At 36.9% G+C, this 20,237-nt stretch overlaps 3 protein-coding genes, 1 non-coding gene and 1 pseudogene across 4 annotated transcripts; 3 read left to right on the top strand and 2 right to left on the bottom strand.

Annotated features, from left to right (window-relative positions):
• Nucleotides 1-337: 337 nt before the first annotated feature.
• LOC106450030 (probable leucine-rich repeat receptor-like protein kinase At2g28990) lies at nucleotides 338-10,087 on the top strand. The gene is given in 14 exon segments (XM_013891681.3): nucleotides 338-3,468; nucleotides 3,557-4,094; nucleotides 5,580-6,055; nucleotides 6,145-6,289; nucleotides 6,377-6,448; nucleotides 6,541-6,612; nucleotides 6,711-6,788; nucleotides 6,987-7,147; nucleotides 7,223-7,473; nucleotides 7,550-7,676; nucleotides 7,797-7,862; nucleotides 8,037-8,107; nucleotides 8,110-8,228; nucleotides 8,336-10,087. Coding segments are annotated over 14 exon segments (2,655 nt in total). The 5' UTR covers nucleotides 338-3,398; the 3' UTR covers nucleotides 8,745-10,087.
• On the top strand, nucleotides 9,816-14,114 carry LOC106450029 (annotated as a pseudogene).
• Nucleotides 14,115-14,233: 119 nt separating this feature from the next.
• On the top strand, nucleotides 14,234-15,465 carry BNAA04G16800D (respirasome Complex Assembly Factor 1). The gene is made up of 4 exons (XM_013888725.3): nucleotides 14,234-14,554; nucleotides 14,709-14,812; nucleotides 14,982-15,111; nucleotides 15,195-15,465. Exons 1-4 carry the CDS (start codon nucleotides 14,429-14,431, stop codon nucleotides 15,231-15,233), a joined length of 399 nt encoding a protein of 132 aa, XP_013744179.1. The 5' UTR covers nucleotides 14,234-14,428; the 3' UTR covers nucleotides 15,234-15,465.
• Nucleotides 15,338-18,907, bottom strand: LOC106450028 (probable xyloglucan galactosyltransferase GT11). The gene is made up of 2 exons (XM_048777829.1): nucleotides 17,547-18,907; nucleotides 15,338-16,902 (listed from the first exon to the last, which is right to left on the bottom strand). Exons 1-2 carry the CDS (start codon nucleotides 18,734-18,736, stop codon nucleotides 16,074-16,076), a joined length of 2,019 nt encoding a protein of 672 aa, XP_048633786.1. The 5' UTR covers nucleotides 18,737-18,907; the 3' UTR covers nucleotides 15,338-16,073.
• TRNAG-UCC lies at nucleotides 15,639-15,710 on the bottom strand. Its single transcript has one exon. It is a non-coding gene; the product is annotated as a tRNA-Gly (tRNA).
• Nucleotides 18,908-20,237: the final 1,330 nt, after the last annotated feature.

The following is a 20,237-nucleotide window of genomic DNA, read 5'->3' on the forward strand; positions in this document are numbered from 1 at the left end:
TTTTGTATATGCACCGTTACCGCGTGACCGTCCATGTTTTATCTGCCAATGAAACATAATTTTATTCACCTTTTCGCTTTTATGAACTTTGATTATCATATATCTGTGAATTGGGTGGCTAGTGGATCTGTGGATGCAATGCAAGCCAGCTTTGAGTAAATTCATAGGCATGTACGTAGTTAGGCGAAAACTTATTATATTGGACACAATGTAATATCAATACTGGTCTATTTACTAAACCTCTAACATTGATATCCGATGGACCTGCAAGATTTTCATCACAAGTAATTTTCGTTTCTAGTTAAGAAATTAGTTTGGAATGTGGCGTGACCTAATTGTTTTCCTTGCTTTCTATGATTATGAATCCTAAATGTTTGGTCCAACCTATGTTAGAGCACCTCCATTGATAAGAATGAAGTGAGTATCAAACAATATTATTATAATAATAAAAACAGGTAAGTGGGAAGAAAGAGAGAGATACAGCATCTCTTCTCCGATATGATCAAAACGTTTTAGGATGTTCTTATTACAAATAGCATTGTATCATTGGCTTAAAACTAAGAATCCATTGTGACCATGATTAACTTCAATCTCTTAACTGAGATTCTTACATTCGGTTAAGAGACGATTCTTAATATTTTTTTATTTTAATTAAGAAAAACTAAAAACCGTCTCTTAAATAATAGATATAAGAACCGTTTTTTAACCGAAAAGTGTAAAAAAAAAATGTCAAAGAATTTCGACTAAGAGACCGGAGTTAATCATGCTTTTACCAATAAGCTTGCTCTAAACATCTCAATATATATAAAAAAAGAGAGAGAATCTCAATATCTCATAGCAAAAGCCAAACTATATGATATTAAGAATTGAACTATGCGAAAAACAAATTTATATATTTTTACGAGATTATTTAGGTCCAGAGGCAGAGAGATACTCTAATGAAAAAAACTGTGTTAGTGACTCGCCAAACTGATTGGTGGTAACAACCAACTTGTATGAAAATTATTACACAACGCACATTTTGGAGGACAAAGAAAGACCTACTACTGTTACAGCTTCTTGTGGCTGCAAAAGCCAGTTTGAACAACATGAATTAAGAAAACTTCCGATTTTTCCTTTCTGTTAATATATTTTTACAATTATTTTATGTGAATTGGAATAATAGGATAGAGACAGACACTGTAGGTAGTCTTGCATGTTAGCTTTTGAAGCAGGTTTCTGACTAGACGAACCCAGAGGCAGACACAATGTCGAATTCCTCAATAATTGGGTTTATTTCTGTTACCAACGTCTTAAGAACGTGAAATAATCTTTATAGGAAAAAAAAGATTGTACATATTTTCATAGTAACATAAAAAGGTGTAGTTCTGAAGATTGGTTATCTTTTTTTTTTTTTTCATCAATAAGTTTTTATATTAAGGGAATCGGGCCAAGCCCATAAACATATTACATAAAAGCCCACTAAAAAACCCAACCGGACTAAAATTCGCTATCCAAATGGGCCAATTCCATCCGGCTCAACTTGGGGAAACCCTACACTCATCGACTCTTGGATGCGGCCGCCTCGCGTGACGTCCTGATCGATGCGAGGACACGTGTTTCCATCCTCGACTTCGAGGGTACACGTGTCGCAAGATCGTCGCTCCACCACTGATTCACGTCATCGCCGGCGCTCTAATCTTCGGAACACCGGAGCAAACCAGGCGTCTATAGCTCCTCTAGTCATCACCGCCATCATCTTTTGGCTTCTAAAACCGGAGAGAATCAATCGCCGCGGCGAGATCTCATCCGTCGTCACCGTTAACCGCATAACCTAAAAGAACACGTCGCATGCATCATACCCTTTCCACCGGAGAGCTTCACTCTCCTCCGACGAGAACATAACCGAACAACACATCTAAACCGCAGAAATAAAAACTAGCGAAATAAAACCCTAACGTACTAGGAAACCGGAAGCCGGCGGCGCAAGGCTGTGGAAGCCTTCACCCCCCGGGAACTAGAGCCGACGACGGCGGAACTGAAGAAGCTTCCCCGCCATGGAGACAAGGACCGGCGACGACGGATCTGTGAAAGCCTCCGTCTTCCGGAGAAAAGGAAACGACTACTGAAGTCTTCACCGCGCCATCCATCCCGCAGCCGCGTCGTGACTCCAAGACCAAAACCCGCGAGCGGTTGATGGCTGACCAGAACCCAGACAAGCGGAAACCGGAGGAGACGAGGAGGAGACAGGACATGCAATTTAATCTAACAGAAAAAAGGGTTCCGGCGGCGGCACGGACGCTCACGCGCCGACCGACCGCCGGATCCCCTTAATAAAGCTTTCTCTCTCTCTTTTTCTCTCTTAGAAGATTGGTTATCAAAAAGGAGTTTATATGAGAAAATATAAAAGAAAGAAAAAACATGTGAATGAAGTTGACTTCAGGTCAATAAGGTTTGGGCCTTGCAGAATTGATTGGGGGAAGAGAGTTAGAGAACTATTCGAAGCCCATAAGGAACATGAGAGAGAGGAAGCTGTTAAGTTCGTTACAAAACAGAGGTTTTCATTATTTCTTCGTCTACTACTTTTCGATTTCCGTAAAGCTTCGTCTCTAGATTCACGACCTTTTCAGAGTGTCCTTGTATGGTTTTGCTATGAAGCTCATACAAAGTTCTTCTAAGTCCCCGCCCCCCTGGTGCTAGGTTTGCGGTGGTGGGTTCTGACGCCGTGACAGACGCCGGCGGAGGAATGAAAAAGAGGAGACTTTTATCGGTTGCTTTATCGCTCTCGAGGAGAGAGAAAGTCAACTTTTTTTTAACCAATGTATATATTTATGTAATATATAGAACTACGTACATTTTGATTAGTTTGATTCTGATTCTGAAGTAATATAATGTGGCATGAATGACCACAAATGGGCTAAACAAGTTATAGTTTTCGTATTTATTATATCCGGTTTTGAGAACAGGTCCATACGAAAGAGAAGAGTTAGCCATGAAGGGGAACCTTGTCATATCTTCGTGCCTGGAGAGTTCGTTTATTCGTGGCTGGCGACTAAATGATGACTTACCAAATATTCGTTTTCTTACTCAAGCATTTTTAGCAGAGTCGAAGTATATAACTCATACATTAGTAGTACAGGAAATATTCCTAGGCATAACAAGTCTCCACTCGTACAACAATAGATTCAACAACAGAAGGACTCTGGATACACGATCTTGTCGTTGTCGTGGAATGTGTCTAGCTATGTTTTTTTATACAACTCTGCATTATTTAATTTTCTTGCCGGATTTGACTTTTCTTGATTATTTCGTTCAATCGTATACATGATGTATATCTTATTTTCATATATGCCGAAGTTTTCACTAAGCAAGTTTTGTATTGCTCTTGATTTTATAGAAATTTGAAAGTCAGAGACAACATGAAGATTCATCTTTTGTTGGTCATCATTGGAACCTATGCCGCTATAGTTTTAGCCCAGACACAAGAAGGTACGTATGTCGACAATAAACTTCCTTTGACTTTATTAGATATCTGATATATGTATCAATTTTCCAATTTTTCTCTTCTTTTTATTAGGATTCATCAGTTTGGATTGTGGATTACCTATTGAAGAATCTCCTTACGATAATGAATTCAATGGATTGACATTCACATCGGATTCCACATTCATCCAAACAGGGAAAAGTGGTAGAGTCCATAAAGATTTCAAGGACGTATTATCAAAACAATATTTGACTCTGAGATACTTTCCTGAAGGAAAGCGCAACTGTTATAGTCTAGATGTCAAGCCTGACACAAAATATCTCATCGCGGTTAGCTCCGTATATGGGAATTATGATGGTCTTAATCTTGATCCAAACTTTGATATCTATATTGGTCCTAATAAGTGGATAAGTATAAATTTGAAAGGAAGACCAAATGGTACTCTAGATGAGATCATACACAAATCTATGTCAAACTCTTTGGATATATGTCTTGTTAAGACAGGAACAACGTCGCCAATAATTTCAGCCATCGAAATACGGCCACTCAGGGACAATACTTATGTTAGCCAATCTGGTTCACTGAGGCTGTCTTTCCGGGTGTATCTTAACAATTCCGATGGATTTATAAGGTAAGTAGCTCCATTTGAAGTATTCAATGTGATTTGTGTGTCGTACTATTCTTTTATCCGGTATATTCGGATATCAATCCAAATTTCATATAAAATGTAGATAAAATGGTATAATATATAAGTTATCTACCCCCAGTTAGTACAAAACTAGAGAAGGATAAACATCCAGTTTGAATTACCCGAATCCAAAATTTGAATATGTATCCGATCCAAGATGTAAAAATACTCGAATACATCATCTAAGGTGGTCTAGAACATATTTGAATCCAAAATGTTTACTAAACAGACTCGGACTCGAACTCGAACGGATAACCAAAAAACTCAAAAATCCGAATACATATTTAAAACCTAATAAGTATTTCAAATTAAATACTTAATTACATGTTTATTTGCATATAATATCAAAAAATAAATATTTAAAACTTAAATAGTTACCTGAAATACTTAAATCCATGTCTATTTTAATATGATATCTAAAAATACCCACTCTGAAACGCAATAACCCGTAGACAAAAAAAATGGTTACAAAATGAGTTTTAATTTGGTATGAGCTACAAATTATTTCTGATAAGTGTTATTATTAAATCCATATTAAAATGAAACCTAAATGGGACTTACTAGTTTGAGTCTGAAAATCCAAAAAACCCAAAATATATAATCCAAACTTCCAGGCCTATACGAGAAATTTTGAAAATGACATCAAAAACAAATCTTTCCGGGCTTTATTTCTTTAACACAAAATGGAAAATATAGCATACTAACTCATAAGTGAGAAAACCAAGGCTCAGTCTGCTTGAACTGACCATCCGCGCACTCTCACGTATTGGGAGTTTTTTCTTTGTAAATAGTGAATTACCAAAGAGACAACCAAGACTTCTTGTTTATTAGATTTCTGGCAACCTGTCTTGGTCTTACCAGTGCCGTGCGAAGAGTTTTAGGGGCCTAAGGCAAGTTTTAAAAATAAACTTTTTTACAACCGTAATGAAAATAATTTTCTAATATGATACTATATTATTTTCACCAAATACACAAGTCTAATACTGTAAAAGAATAAGTTTATAACATAAATATGTTATATTATGTCATATAGAAAAACAATACATAAATTCAGAAAGTGAGTTAATTAATTTTCGTAGGAATGTTTTTTTCTTAAATAAGTCTAAACCACTAGACTAGAAATTATTTTAAATTTTGGGGCCCTAAAAACAGTCATATTAATCGGGGGCCTGAGGCGAATGCCTTTTTCAATACACTGTAGGCACACCTCTGGGTCTTACCAACAGACACATTCCCTTTTTTAATACCATTTCAGTATTAATTGTCCAACCGTCTCACATGCTTGGTATCTAACCATAACATTTGGAAGATGATTACAAGAAGTGTTCTCATTCCTTGTCAAATGTGACAAGGACTATAATTGTTATGAGTATTTGTTATTAAATTTTTATCTGTTCAATTCCTTTTGGCTAATACAACTCCGTGCAGGTACCCTGATGATGTTCGTGATCGTATTTGGAATCCATTTTTTGATTCTTCATATTCACAAATAACAACCAATCTCAACATAAACAATTCAAATGCATATGAAGTACCAAAAACTGCACTCCAGAGTGCTGCCACGCCTAGAAACGCCAGTGGACCGCTGGTCATCACTTGGAATCCCAAACCCTCTAATGCTCAAGTGTACTTGTACATGCACTTCGCCGAGATTCAAACCCTTGAGGCCAACGAGATCAGAGAATTTGACGTTATCTTGAAAGGGAACTTTAATCATTCAGGTTTTAGCCCTACAAAGTTAAAGGTATTTACATTATTCACAGAAGTACCTATGCAATGTGATTCGGGAGGTTGCCGTTTAGAGCTTGTAAGAACTCCAAAGTCAACTCTTCCACCTCTGATTAATGCTCTCGAAGCTTACACGGTTATTGAATTCCCAAAACTGGAAACAAGCCCAAGTGATGGTACCTTGCATAGCTCTCAATTACTACAAGAAAGTTATTTATATTATGCCATAAGATATACTGACTCCTTTGATTAACATTTGTGTTAGTTGACGCTATCAAGAACATCAAAGTTACTTATCGACTGAGTAAAATCAGTTGGCAAGGAGATCCGTGTCTCCCTAAAGATTGGTCGTGGGAAAATCTTAGATGCAATTACGTAGATCTCTCCACTCCACCACAAATCGTTTCCTTGTAAGACCATTGACAATACACACTTTCTAATAATTAAAATTATTGTATCCAAATATTTCTAAAGTGTTTTTGTGCCTTTATAATTAGAAACTTGTCAGAAAGTGGATTAACTGGTAGCATAGCTCTAGCTTTACAGAATCTCACACAATTACAAGAACTGTAAGTATCTCCAGTGTTGAGTAATTAAACCAAGAATGATATATTTTGACACATGTAAGCCAATCATTTGTATTTTCTGCATGCAACTGCAGGGACTTATCGAACAACAATTTGACTGGACCAGTGCCTAGTTTTCTTGCCAGCATGAAAACGCTGTCCTTGATGTAATTTTTATAGAAAGCACGGAAACCCTAAACATCTTTTTCATGTATTTTTGTTGGATTTGCGTGTGTTTGTAATTATGATAATTTTTTGTCAACAGAAACTTAAGTGGGAACAATCTCAACGGTTCAGTTCCTCAGGCTCTTCTTGATAGAGTAACGGAAGGACTTGTGTTAAAGTAAGTTTTTTCATTCTCGGTACCATTTGCTAATTATATAGAAATGGGGTAGAAATGGTAGTTCTTGTACCGAAACTACAAACACTAAAAATACTTGGTCTGAAGATAAAACATACTGTAGAATCTTTTAAACTTTAGGCTATATATTTCCCATTGCGTGTTCCTTAACATCTTCAATATATCGCATGTACTTTGTAGACTTGATGGAAATCCAGATTTGTGCAAAACTAGTTTATGCAATCCAAAAAAGCAGAAAAAGAAATTCTTGATACCGGCTTTTGCATCAGCTGCCTCTCTGCTTGCTATACTGGTGGTGGTGGCTCTTGTTTTTGTTTTCCGAAAGAAAAAGCTGCCTTCAGGTACGTCTTGAGCCATATAATCATTAGAAAATTTCATTAAATCATATATTGCAAACCAAGTATTTTACTGTGAAGATTCACCAGCTCCACCAAGTATACCCGTAGCGGATATTGGTCACACTAGCCAGCCGGAATCGTCATTCCCTTCGAAGAAGATTAGGTTTACTTATACTGAGGTTCAACAAATGACAAATAACTTTGAGAGAGCTCTCGGTGAAGGAGGATTTGGAGTTGTTTATGACGGTTGTGTTAATGTTACCCAACAAGTAGCTGTCAAATTGCTGTCCCAATCATCATCTCAAGGCTATAAGCATTTTAAGGCTGAGGTACTCTTTGGCTCAATGATGTAACTGAAACATATATCTCTTGTTATTACTTTTAGCTGATGGATAGTTGGTTTAGGTGGAACTGCTTATGAGAGTGCACCATATAAATCTGGTGAGTCTAGTTGGGTATTGTGATGAAGGAGACCATTTGGCCCTCATCTATGAGTACATGCCAAATGGAGACCTAAAGCAACATTTGTCAGGTAATAATAGAAACATAATCAGTGATTATAGCAAATATTGGAAAATAATATGATGTCTTAGCTTTTCTATAGAAAATATCGTATTTTGAGCAATTTTGCACTAATGTCTGATTAATACAGGGAAGCGTGGTGGATTAGTTTTGAGCTGGGAAAACAGACTAAGAATAGTTTTGGATACAGCTCTAGGTATGTACTGTGTACAAAGTTACTCTCGAGTGAATAAACAAGGAACCATTACGTTTCCACTGGCGCATCTAATTTTTTGACCTCTGGCGTATGCAATTGATACTAAACCTAAGGCACTATATGAATTACTTTAAAATTTGCCAAGAAATTACTAAATTTTTATTTCTTGTGAAGGACTGGAATACTTACACACAGGATGCATACCACCAATCGTTCATAGAGATATAAACAGTACTAACATACTAATTTGGACCAAAATTTCCAAGCTAAACTAGCTGATTTTGGTCTTTCAAGATCTTTTCCTACCGGAAATGAAACACATGTGTCAACGGTTGTTGCTGGCACTCCTGGATATCTTGATCCAGAGTAAGTATTGTTTCACTTCATATAGTATAAATTTACAGTCCCTTTTGATACTTAATCATCGTCACAAAGAATATTTTATGTTTTAATATCTATGCCATGCTTTTCAGGTATTACCAAACAAATTGGTTGACAGAAAAGAGTGATATATACAGTTTCGGAATAGTATTACTGGAGATCATTACAAACCGTCCTATAATTCAGCAGTCCCGCGAAAAGCCTCACTTAGTAGAATGGGTCAGCTTTATGATAACAAAAGGAGATATTGGAAGTATTATCGATCCAAACCTCCATCAAAACTATGACATTGGTTCTGTCTGGAAGGCCATTGAAATAGCAATGTCTTGTCTGAGTCCTTCTTCCATAGGAAGACCAAACATGTCTCAAGTTGCTAAAGGTCTAAAAGAGTGTCTAATATCCGAAAATTCAAGGATAAGCGAAAGTCGAGATGTTGAATTAAGAACTTCAATAGACTACAGCAAGGACATGTACACCGAGGTAATCCCTGAAGCTCGTTAGCTCGCCAAATATATCTTTGCTAGTTTTATTTTTTATGAATCTTCCCATTTGTATTTTCCAAAAGTTTGTTGTCAATGATGGCTACGGTGTTTTTCACAAATAACATGTGAAACTGAAGTTGAGTCGTCGTTTGATGAATATGTTGTGATGTAAAAAACGTGAGCGAGAAGTTATATTTATACTGATATGTTGACAACGATAAGGATCAACCCATTTGAAAATCATAGAAGAAAATATTCATCTTGATCGGTAATTGTAACACTTACAACTTACCGCCAGTTTGTCCATACAACATAAGTTTGTTCCTCTCCTTTCATGTCCCTGGGCCAAAGCATTTTAATAAATCATTTGATGTGTTTCTCCAGCTATTGATATATGAGTTGTAACTACTATAGAGAATGGTATTCTTACATACAATATTTTATGGAAGTAAATTTTCAGATTAGAACAGTATATATGTGGACAATAAGTGGCTTTTCAGCATATAATATATTATTTGGATGGACATATGCTTTCCAACTAAAACACAGACTCAAAAGGTGTTGGTTTTATCTATCAGATGAGATTTCTATGAGGCGATTCGTTCATCTCTGTTCTTCAGGATATGGTCATTCACTTTATCGTTCTTCAAATATCTGAAGAACAAAGATGAATAGATGGCGGCTTTTGAGAACAAAAATGCAACGTTCTATACCAAAATGCAACGATCTCTACCACTCAACTAAATACTAGCTTCACCCTTGAAGTGACCCTTGAGGCGCAATAATCTCTACCAAAATTTTGAAAATTTTGTTCCATGTCCATTTCTGTTACAATTTTATGCTGTTGTTTCTTTACATCTGAATCATACATAGGACTGCTGGTTAATTAAATAATCCAGAGGGATAAAGGTTGTTAGCACGTTGTGAGGTCATGGTGACCAGTTATCCTGGTTGTTTCTCTTCTGTAAACAACCTTTTATAATAAAAAAATCAAAGTCAAGGATCAACCTTAATCTTGACTTAAAATGTACGAGCAACTAATCCGAGAGGCGAAAACTGTTTTCTTTTTGACTTAAAACTGTCCAGAAAAATGAAGAGTCTTCAAGGTCTTTTGCTAGCTCTGATCATTGTGTCTTTTGTCACTACTGCACATCTGATTCAAGCTCAATCTGATCCCAAAGGTACACTCTCTCAAACAATTTAAATTCCCTTTGTTTCAGTAGAATTTGATTTTTTTTTTTTAAGTTTTGAATTTAAATTCCCTTTGTTTCTTATAATATGTTTGACATGGATTTGTGTGCAATCTCTTACCAGAATTCATCAACTTGGACTGCGGATTACACCCCGCAGCATCTCCTTACACCGAACCATTGACTGGATTAACATACACATCTGATTTCAACTTCACTCAAGGTGGTACAAGTGGTAGGGTAGAAAGGTTTTCGGAGGAAGCCTATAAGCCATTCAACGTACTAAGATATTTTCCAGAGGGAATACGAAACTGCTATAATCTTAAAGTCAAATCAGGCACCAAATATCTTCTCAAAGCTCAATTCAACTACGGGAATTACGACGGGCGCAATGATGGCCCGGAATTTGATCTTTATCTAGGTCCCAATAAATGGACAAAAGTTGATATTTCAATCTCTCCAAAAACAGAAGAAATCATACACATCCCAAAGTTAAGCTCTTTGCAGGTTTGTCTTGTTAAAACAGGGGATACCACACCAATCATTTCAGCCTTGGAACTAAGACCCTTGAGAGATGACACTTACATCACTACAAATGGCTCCTTGAAGCTCATAAAACGAGAATACGCTAGCGACGATTCTCTCGGTCAATCTGTCCGGTATTTGTTTTTATAAAAATTCTTACTTCATAAGCAAGCAAGTTTTGTAAAAGATGACAACTCTTTGAATATTTGAATATTAATTTTCAGGTATCCTAAAGATGCATATGATCGTGAATGGGTTCGAATAGGCGATTCTAGGTTAAATTTTATAAACACAAGTCTCAGTGTAAACTCTTCTGCTCCTTATGAGCTACCCCAAGATGTAATTTCAAAGGCAGTCGTTAACAAAAACGTGACTGAAAATTTATCTTTTTATTGGAGTGTTGATAACCGTGATTATCATGCACTCATCTACCTTCATTTCTCTGAGATACAAACACTTCAAGGCAACGACACAAGAGAATTCGACATTGTGTGGAAGGGAAACGACCAAAACATTACAGTTTCATCTTATCGCCCTCCGAAGTTACAGCTAGAGACTCTATACAACACACCCCCTTTGAAATGTATGTACAGTACTCAATGTACAGTGGAACTTGTTATGACTCAGAGCTCAACCCTCCCACCAATGATTAATGCTATGGAAGCTTACATCATTATGCCGTTCCCAGACGCAGGAACTAATCCAGAGGATGGTTAGTCAACTCAATCATCATTAGTATCGATTTCATGCACGTGGTATTAACATTTATGTTTGTGTATATCAATTTTGGTTTTTTTTAGCTGTGGCGGTCCAGAATGTTAAAGATACTTATGAGCTGAATAGAATTGATTGGCAAGGAGATCCATGCGTTCCTCGACAGTTTAAATGGGAGGGCGTAAATTGCAGCTACACAAATGCTTCTATTCCACCAAGAATCATATCGTTGTAGGATTATACAATCACAAAGTAAGCTATATACTTTGTAAAGTTTCAATGCCTGAAAATGTGTGTGTTCATATTACCAGAGACTTATCATCAAGTGGACTAAACGGGATCATAGCATCTAGCATACAAAACCTAACCCATCTACAAGAACTGTGAGCTTATAGTAAGTGTTTTTTAAGCACTAAGATTGCTTCTTAGTTATTTATCTTAATCAAATGCTAGGGATTTGTCGAATAACAATCTATCTGGAGGAGTGCCCGAGTTTTTAGCCAACATGGAGTCATTGTTGATCTTGTGAGTATATATATTTCTTGGAAAACAATGTCACATATTTTCACCAAATATATGTGTGAATGATTTCTATATAATAATGTTCTCTGTTTCGACAGAAACTTAGGTTGGAATAGCTTAGCCGGTCCAATTCCTCAAGCCCTTCGCGATAAAGAAAAGAAAGGCCTGAAATTGACGTAATTAAGCTTCTCCCTAAAAAAATATATATTTTCCTAACAATTTTTGTATATTTAGTAACGTTCTTGTTCTATAGTACTCAAGGAAATCCAAATCTTTGTCTCTCCGGCTCATGCAACAATAACAAGAAAGTCTTAGTACCAGTTATCGCATCGGTTGCTTCAGTCCTGGCTCTTATCGCCTTGCTGGTTCTCTTTTATATTTTCAGAAAGAAAATACCCCTATCAGAAGGTAAATAGACAAACATAATCATCCATGAAGAAGCATACAAAGACTTAATAAAAATATTAAGTTTCATTATATATGATAATGGGGCATTGCTTATGATCTCGCATGTACAGGCGCAGCTGCCACACGAGAGTTACCAAGAAAGTCATCAATCTTTTCCAAAAAGAAAAGGTTCACTTATTCAGAAGTAGTAGAACTTACAGACAACTTCAAAAGAGTTCTAGGAGAAGGAGGATTTGGAGCTGTCTACCACGGTTCTTTGAGTGAAACCGAACCCGTAGCTGTTAAAGTTCTCTCCGAGTCCTCAGTTCAAGGCTATAAGGAATTTAAGGCAGAGGTATGTTAACGTTATTCCACTTGTTTGATCAAGAAAACTTGTTTTAAGTCGTATTGACAGTTTCATATGTATGAAATGGATCCAAAAGGTGGAACTTCTTCTAAGAGTTCATCACGTAAACTTGGTAACCTTGTTGGTTACTGTGATGAAGGAGGTCATTTGGCACTTGTATATGAGTACATGGAAAATGGAAACCTTAAACAACATTTATCAGGTTACTGTGATGAAGGAGGTCTTAATTAGTCTATGAATCAATATTTAAAGGATTTTTTTTTTTTGTCAACATATTTAAAGGATTTAATTAGCATTTTCATTTACAGGACAATCTGCTGGATCTACTTTGAAATGGGCTAGTAGACTAAAAATAGCTGTCGAGGCAGCACAAGGTTAATTCTTGCTAACATAACAATTTTAGTTGCCCTTTTTATAACATTCTCTCAACTTTAAGATCTTACCAACTTTTGTGGCAAAATAGGTTTAGAATACTTGCATGTGGCATGTGAGCCGCCAATGGTTCATAGAGATGTAAAAAGTACAAATATACTATTAGACGATCGCTTTGACGCCAAACTTGCGGATTTTGGGCTTTCAAGATCATTTTCCCTTGGAGCTGAAACTCAAGGAGTGGCAGGAACGTCGGGATATCTTGATCCCGAGTAAGTTCTCCAATACATAGTAAACTTAATGTAACTTCATTTTTTAAATCATTTAGTTCCATAAAACTCTTTATTTTTCAGATACTACCAAACAAATCGGTTAAATGAGAAGAGCGATGTCTACAGTTTCGGTATCGTGCTTATGGAGATCATAACAAACCGATCTGTGATTGAGCGAAGTCGAGTAAAAGCTCATATATCAGAATGGCTAAAGGTTCTTATAAGCAGAGGAGATATTGAGAGAATCGTTGACCCAAACCTTGGTCCAGATTATGACTCGAATATAGCATGGAAGATTCTAGAACTAGCAATATCATGCGTGAGTCATTCTTCATCTGACATGTCGAAAGTTGTGAACGTGCTTAAAGAGTGTTTGGTCTCTGAGAATTTGAGGACAGGAGGACAGATTCAAGATGATGACTCAAAGAACTTCTTACAACTGACTGTTGATTTCGGGACTCGAGTGACCCCTGATGCACGCTAGGCTGGGACATGAATCGAATCATTTATCTTGTTGTCATGTTGTATTTCTTTAATTTTTGTTTATGTTTCTTTTTCATATTGGTCTGAATCTCTGATTTGTTTTTTCTTGTTCTTTGACTTGTCTTCGTTTTATTTGAGCGAGTGGTCTTCTTTACACATAGATCATGGTTTGTTTTCTTTTGGGGTTTTATTTTTAAAAAATAGACAATGTAATTAAAGATGAGCGATGGAGTGTATGCTTAAGTACTTGACTTGTCAAAGTTTTAGAACGGACTGCAAGGACTTGATTGCGATGATTAACGAGCCTCATGCTTGACCGAACTTAGCGACAAAACTGGAGAAGATAGAGACTTTCAAGATATACTTTCCGAACTTTAAGAACACTCATATTTCATGAACGCAAATTAGATTTCGGATTTCTTAGCTAGGACTGCAAGATCTTTCCATAGAATTTTCTATTTCTTTGGTTATTCTATTTCGGTTTGGTTAACCAGACCGCTTCAAATTTGAGTAATATAATAGTTTTGAGGAAAAAAAAATTAAGATCGTATCCTAATTCTTTATCTGTATATATGTATTGTTGATTTATACAATATTTTTCAATTGATCCTATGATTTTCTAAAATAAATTTATTATAGTTATTCACTTATTAAACATTAATTTATTTTCTAGTGCATTATGTGTCGCTCAGAAACTAGTATATGTATATTTTAATATAAAAAACGTAAAAAGGAAAAAAAAATATTATATTTTTCCGGGTGGTCGTAGATCGGATCTGAATCATCAGAATTCACGACTCATAAGCAGTTAAATCTATTCGATCAACGAGATTCCAGGAGTAAGCAGGGTTTTACGATCACACCGACAGATATGAAAGAAAGAAAATCTGCGAAGTTGAATCATCAAGACAGCGATGAACAGATCCACCACCAAAACAGTCACCTGGCTTCCTTCAAGTTCGCCAAATTGTTCGACTCAGAAGCTTCCTGGGACAAGGTAATCTACTCTCTTCCCTGCTTTCTAACTCTAAAGTTCATTCCTTTATGGATATTAGCTTCAGATTCTGATGGGTTTATGCCACTATCTTAAAGGCAACTCTTTTGTTTTTGAAGTCTTGTGGTCGTTTGTTTTGTTGTCTGATTGGGGACAGGATCAACTAGGAGATGTGTTGCATTGGATCAGGCAAGTTGTTGGCTTACTCTGCGGTTTGCTTTGGGGTGCTATTCCTTTGGTTGGTGGCATTTGGCTTCTTCTGTAAGTTTCTTCTCTTCTTCAATCTACAAGTTTGACCTTAAAGAATGTAACTTTACCCCTTACAAATAGTCTTGACTTATCTAATTACAACCACACTACATAGGAGGAGGCATTTGAATGTTACTTAAGTTGATTTATCTTATCGAGTTGACTTTGAAAAATGTGGCAGGTTTCTGGCGATCTCCTCAGGCATAGTTTATGGTTACTATGCGTTGATTCTAAAGATCGATGAAGAAGACTATGGGGGTCATGCAGCTCTTCTCCAGGATGGGTTGTTTGCTTCTCTTAGTGTGTTCCTGGTATATATATCTACATTTTCTATTCTCATTCTAAGATAATGATTATTAAAAGTTGATTGTGGTTGTGATGAATTATGTTTCAGCTAGCGTGGATTCTGGTGTATAGCTTGTCTAGCTTCTGATAGAGACACAAGTGTCTTGCGCTTAAGTGTTGCTTTAGCCTCTGCTCGGAAGAAGTTTAGGAGAATGTGCCCTTTCATGGTTTCTTCGATTACAGTCTTCTTTACGCTGCTCTTGATGCTTTTGTGTTTCTTAAGATGGGAACTAGCATTGGTACATCTTGTGGGGTTTTGCTTTAGTTTTGTCTACTTACTCTTTTTTATCTGTTTAATAAATTTAAGTATTATGTGTTTATGCTACAAAAGGGTAATTTTTTCCAGGGTTTCTCTATATTTTGGTTAAGAAATCACTGGTATCGAACCATTTCCACCTGATTCTGTATAAAGATAATCAAGAAAATGTTTCAATAGATCTTACACCACAGAAAGCGAATCAAAGAAAAAAAAATGACTGAAGGGGAAATTAAATGCGTCTGCCGGGAGTCGAACCCGGGTCTATTGCTTGGAAGGCAATTATCCTAACCGTTGGACTACAGACGCTTTGATGTTTAGTTTAACAACAAAAACAGTAATAGTTAAATATAGCAGTAAAATGCTTAATCAAGAACTTATAGTATTATTTTATCTGATCACATTACTAATTCTACAGCCAAAATTTTTTTTTTACAGAACATCAACTCAGATTTGCTTTTTCTTTTGTTATTCTTGTTGAACATTTTTTCAAGTCACAACTAAAACTCAGAACATTAAGACAAAAATTTAACATGCCTTGAAATTTTGTTAACCTAACAAAACCAGATAAAAAAAATACGGCCTTGGGACATTTCTACCATGACAATCACAACAACTACATTCATTTCTCTCCCAACAAAAAACAAAAGAACACAATCTAATATCAATCACTCAACGCCTAACAAAGTAAGAATCCCACTCATGCTTCTCAACATTCCCAAACACATTATACTTCCAAGAAAACCTCTCCGGAAAATCAAAAATCTCTTCATTCCCTTCCTCAATCCTCTTCCTTAACCCCTCCACTCTCCCTAACACCCCTTCCACAGCCACATCAAACGCATCTTCAAACCTCCCCGCGTCTCCTCTCTTACCCGAAGGGTTAAAATACATCAACCTCGGTATCAACTTTATCACTTCTTCTCTCATCGCCACAACTTTCGCCTTCGGTATCCTACTCAAAACCCTCTCTATGCTCGCTTTACCTTCTTTAACATTCTTCCCCGGTATAAAAACTGAATATTTACTGATATCTTTCGGTAAATGCCAGATGTACTGCGCGTAAGCCGACCCCGAATGGAAGAAAACCGGTATACAACCGGCTAAAATAGAGTCGAATGTGGACCGTCTAGTGTAGGAGTCACCCGGTGGTTGGAGGCAGAACGTTGAGCTCAGGAAGAACTTCATGATCTGGTCGGGTTTGTAGCATTTTTGAGAGCCCGAGACGCATTCAAGAAGCTTGCATTTTCTTCTGGAAGCTTTGCATTGGTCCATGATCTCGCTTCTTATGCTGTCACCGAGGTTTGGACGCGGTGCACCTACGAAGGAGAATAGGTAACGGCGTTTGATTCTTCTCATGCGGTTCTGCCATTGGAGAATCTCTGCGTTGGTTGAAGGGTGGAAGTAGGTCGGGTAAGGAACTGCGAATCCGTGGTAGTTCCATGGGCTTGATTCGATTAGTAACATCGTCATGTTTCTTATTTCTGGTAAGATCATTAACCTGGAGAAAGAGACAAAAATGAGAAAGCTCGTCCAATAAAAAAATAAAACATTCATGAATGCTCTCTATTATGTAATTATGCAAGACTAATGATAAATGTATTAAGAATTTTGAAGTATTTCATCTCCAAAATTGATTTAAATTTTCATAGTACTTTGTCATTCTCTTAATGAACTTGAGTTTTCCTCACTAAACCATTTCGTCATTCCTTTCTACGTATGATTTCAGTTTATACTATGATCCTGTCATGTCATACCAATTGGAATCACATCATCATCACAATAATAATACATCCACTTAGTTAGGTTTGACAGTAGACAAGATAATTATGCAACTATTTTATCACTCACATGTTTTTTTTTTACCACTCACATGTTTTGACACTTATTCATCAGTTTTGACACTTATGCAATTATGCAACTATTTTACCACTCACATCATCATCACAACTAGTTTTAACACTTATTCATTAGTTTTTTTTGTGTTTTCATGTTTCTGAAGTGCTATATAGTAACTAGTAAAAGTTAAACGTTTATGCTAAATTAGTATTTTTTGACCTCTTGTGTTTCTCATGCTTCATTATACAGTATGCTACTTTGCTATTCCACTATTCATTTGGTATACGAATAAGATTAGCGACGCACCTGTTTCCCCAATCGGATTCATTCCCTGGTGTACGCATAAAGTCCCAAGTGGTGCGACCAGCCACCATGAAATGATCTCGACCGTCCATTCTCTTCCACTCTTGTCTCTCCCTAAGCCACTTCATCAAATCAAGCGCCGCCGCATCTCTCATGGATGGGAACGGTCCCCACAGAAACCTCATCAAGTCTAAACCCGGATAGTAAGGTACATACACAGCAGAAGCAAGAGAAGAGTCTTTGGTCAAGCACTTGTACTGCTTCATCCTGTTGTGGAATATCACTTCCAATGTGAATTGATTCGTGGCGAACCAGCCGGAAACCCCCTCCATGTTTGGTAGACGAGGGCCTAAACCGAAGTTCGATGTTAACTCGCACATATCGGTCCACCTACTCAACGTCCAACAGTTCTTGAGAAGCTCTTCATTGAATAAAGATGGAACATCGTGCATGTAAACGTATTTCCCTCGACATGGATCGTTACGTCGCGTTACTCTTGGCCGTACCACAACTTTAGGTTGGTTCCTCTTGGCGCTTATTCTGCTGTTGACCTTGGAAATATTATTATTCGACGTGTTTTGCTTACTCTCCACAACGTTATTGTCATCAACTCGCTCTTTCTTTGATGTAACATCGTTCCTAGGCTCGAAAAAGTTCGGTTCCTTGTCGAGTGATTGATGATTTTCATCACTATTATCCACATTGTTCTCGTCGTCATTATTAGGTCGAACCATTCTCTTATCCGAAGATCTCGTCCTTCGTGACTCACGATGTCTTCCCCTAGACCTCGTGGACCGACGACTCCAAGCCGTATCACCTCTCTTCTTCACATTCTCAACGTCTTCTTTCTCAAGTTCCTCAACGAGATCAGACACAACCTTGGCATCTTCCGAAATCTGAACCTCTTGAGAGGAACCATTGCCGGTAACAGGAACAGTGATGTTGTCGACGTTTGAGACAACAGCTTGGTCGGATTCATGGTTTTGTTGTGAGACGTGGACGGGGAGATCGATCACGTTTTCTTGCCGGAACAATCTCTCGTGGTTATGAACGGTTTTTACGGAGGAGTTAAAAAGGTAAAGCAAGACAAGCCAGAGGAGGAAAGAGACCATTGCCACGTACCAAAAATATGTTCTGTACTTTGAACTCGACTTGTCCATCGCCATGGGTCTTTTCCTTTGTGGTTTTCTCATGCATTGGCCAAATCTCACCTCAAAACCCTGATTTGTTGCGTGTGGCTAAAGAAACCGCGAAAGGATGTGATGATTCTGAGTATGAATGAGAGATTTCAGGTAAAAATGGATCTCTTGTAGATTCAGACCCGGAGTGGAGGCTGTGTGCGAGATGTGAGATTGTGAGAGTGTTGAAGCGTTCAAAGTAGGCCTGGGCATTCGGGGTCCCATTCGGGTTTCGGTTTAGTCCAATCGGGTTTTGGGTTTCGGGTTTATCAAAATCAGCTCCATTCGGGTTATATGAAAATTTGGTTCGGGACCGGTTCGGGTTCTATCGGGTTCGGGTCGGATTTAGTAAATCTTCAAAGAACCGGTACAACCCGCTGTACTTTCGGGTTTGGGTCCCAATCGGTTCTTCGGTTTAAATGTACCTGATTTATATCTACTTTGTAACCAAAAAGTAAGTAAATTTGGTTATTTGGTTTTAAAATACTCGATTTGTACATATTTTGTAACCAAAACATAAATAAAATCGGTTCAAAAAAAGAAAGAAACTTCAAATGTGATCATTCAAAATCAAGTGAAAGGTAAACGTAGTTATTGATTGAAAGAAAACCAAATAAATGAAAGAATAAAACGAAAACCAAGTTATTCAATGAAAACAAAATCCAAATCTAAAAACTTCAACCTTCAACCACCACCTTCAACCATCAATCTTCATATAATAGATAATTATTTTAAATGTTCAATATATTTTGAATACATATTAGAAATTGAGATCATGTTTGGTACAAGTTATTTTTAGAAATTTTGAATGTTTCGGGTTCTATCGGGTATCCATTTAGGTTCGGGTTCGGTTCGGATAATACCCATAACCCAAAATACCATAAAACAAGATCCATTCGGTATTTATGTCGGGTTCGGATCGGTTCGGATTCATTTTTATCGGATCAAGTTCGGTTCGGGTTTTCGGGTTCGGTTTATTTGCCCAGCCCTAGTTCAAAGGTTTTGTAGTAATTAATAAAAAGATGTGTGTGTGTTTTCAGTAAACCAAAAGTTAATTAGTAGTAACATTTGGGAAGATGTAATAATCAAAGATTCTCTCGCACAAGTGTCCTTAATAAGAAGTGTTCATACACCCTAATTAAAATCTTCTTTGATTAATGTTGAATACTTTCTGTTACGAAAGTAACACGTTTATTTAGAAAATACTTGCAAAATACTGAATCTTGTAATGACAATTTATGTAAATTAAACATGAAATAAAGGTTAAATTTTGTGAGTAATTACCTTTTCTTTTTTACTAGTAGAATTGATTATTGATAAGAAATCTCATGCGTTCAAAAATAGTTAGGCGTTTAAGGGAGATCTCTATGACTATTTCAAAATCTTCTCTTTTATAATCATATGAATTAAATGTAACAATTAAAACGTGTTTGACGATTTTAGAAGCTAAGTCAAATTATGTTAAAAAAAAGAAGGTCAGATTATCATTTGCACTCGAAGGTGAGGAACATATTTT

This window comes from Brassica napus, chromosome A4 (assembly GCF_020379485.1).
Source record: "Brassica napus cultivar Da-Ae chromosome A4, Da-Ae, whole genome shotgun sequence".
In the NCBI taxonomy this organism is placed as follows: Eukaryota; Viridiplantae; Streptophyta; class Magnoliopsida; order Brassicales; family Brassicaceae; genus Brassica; species Brassica napus.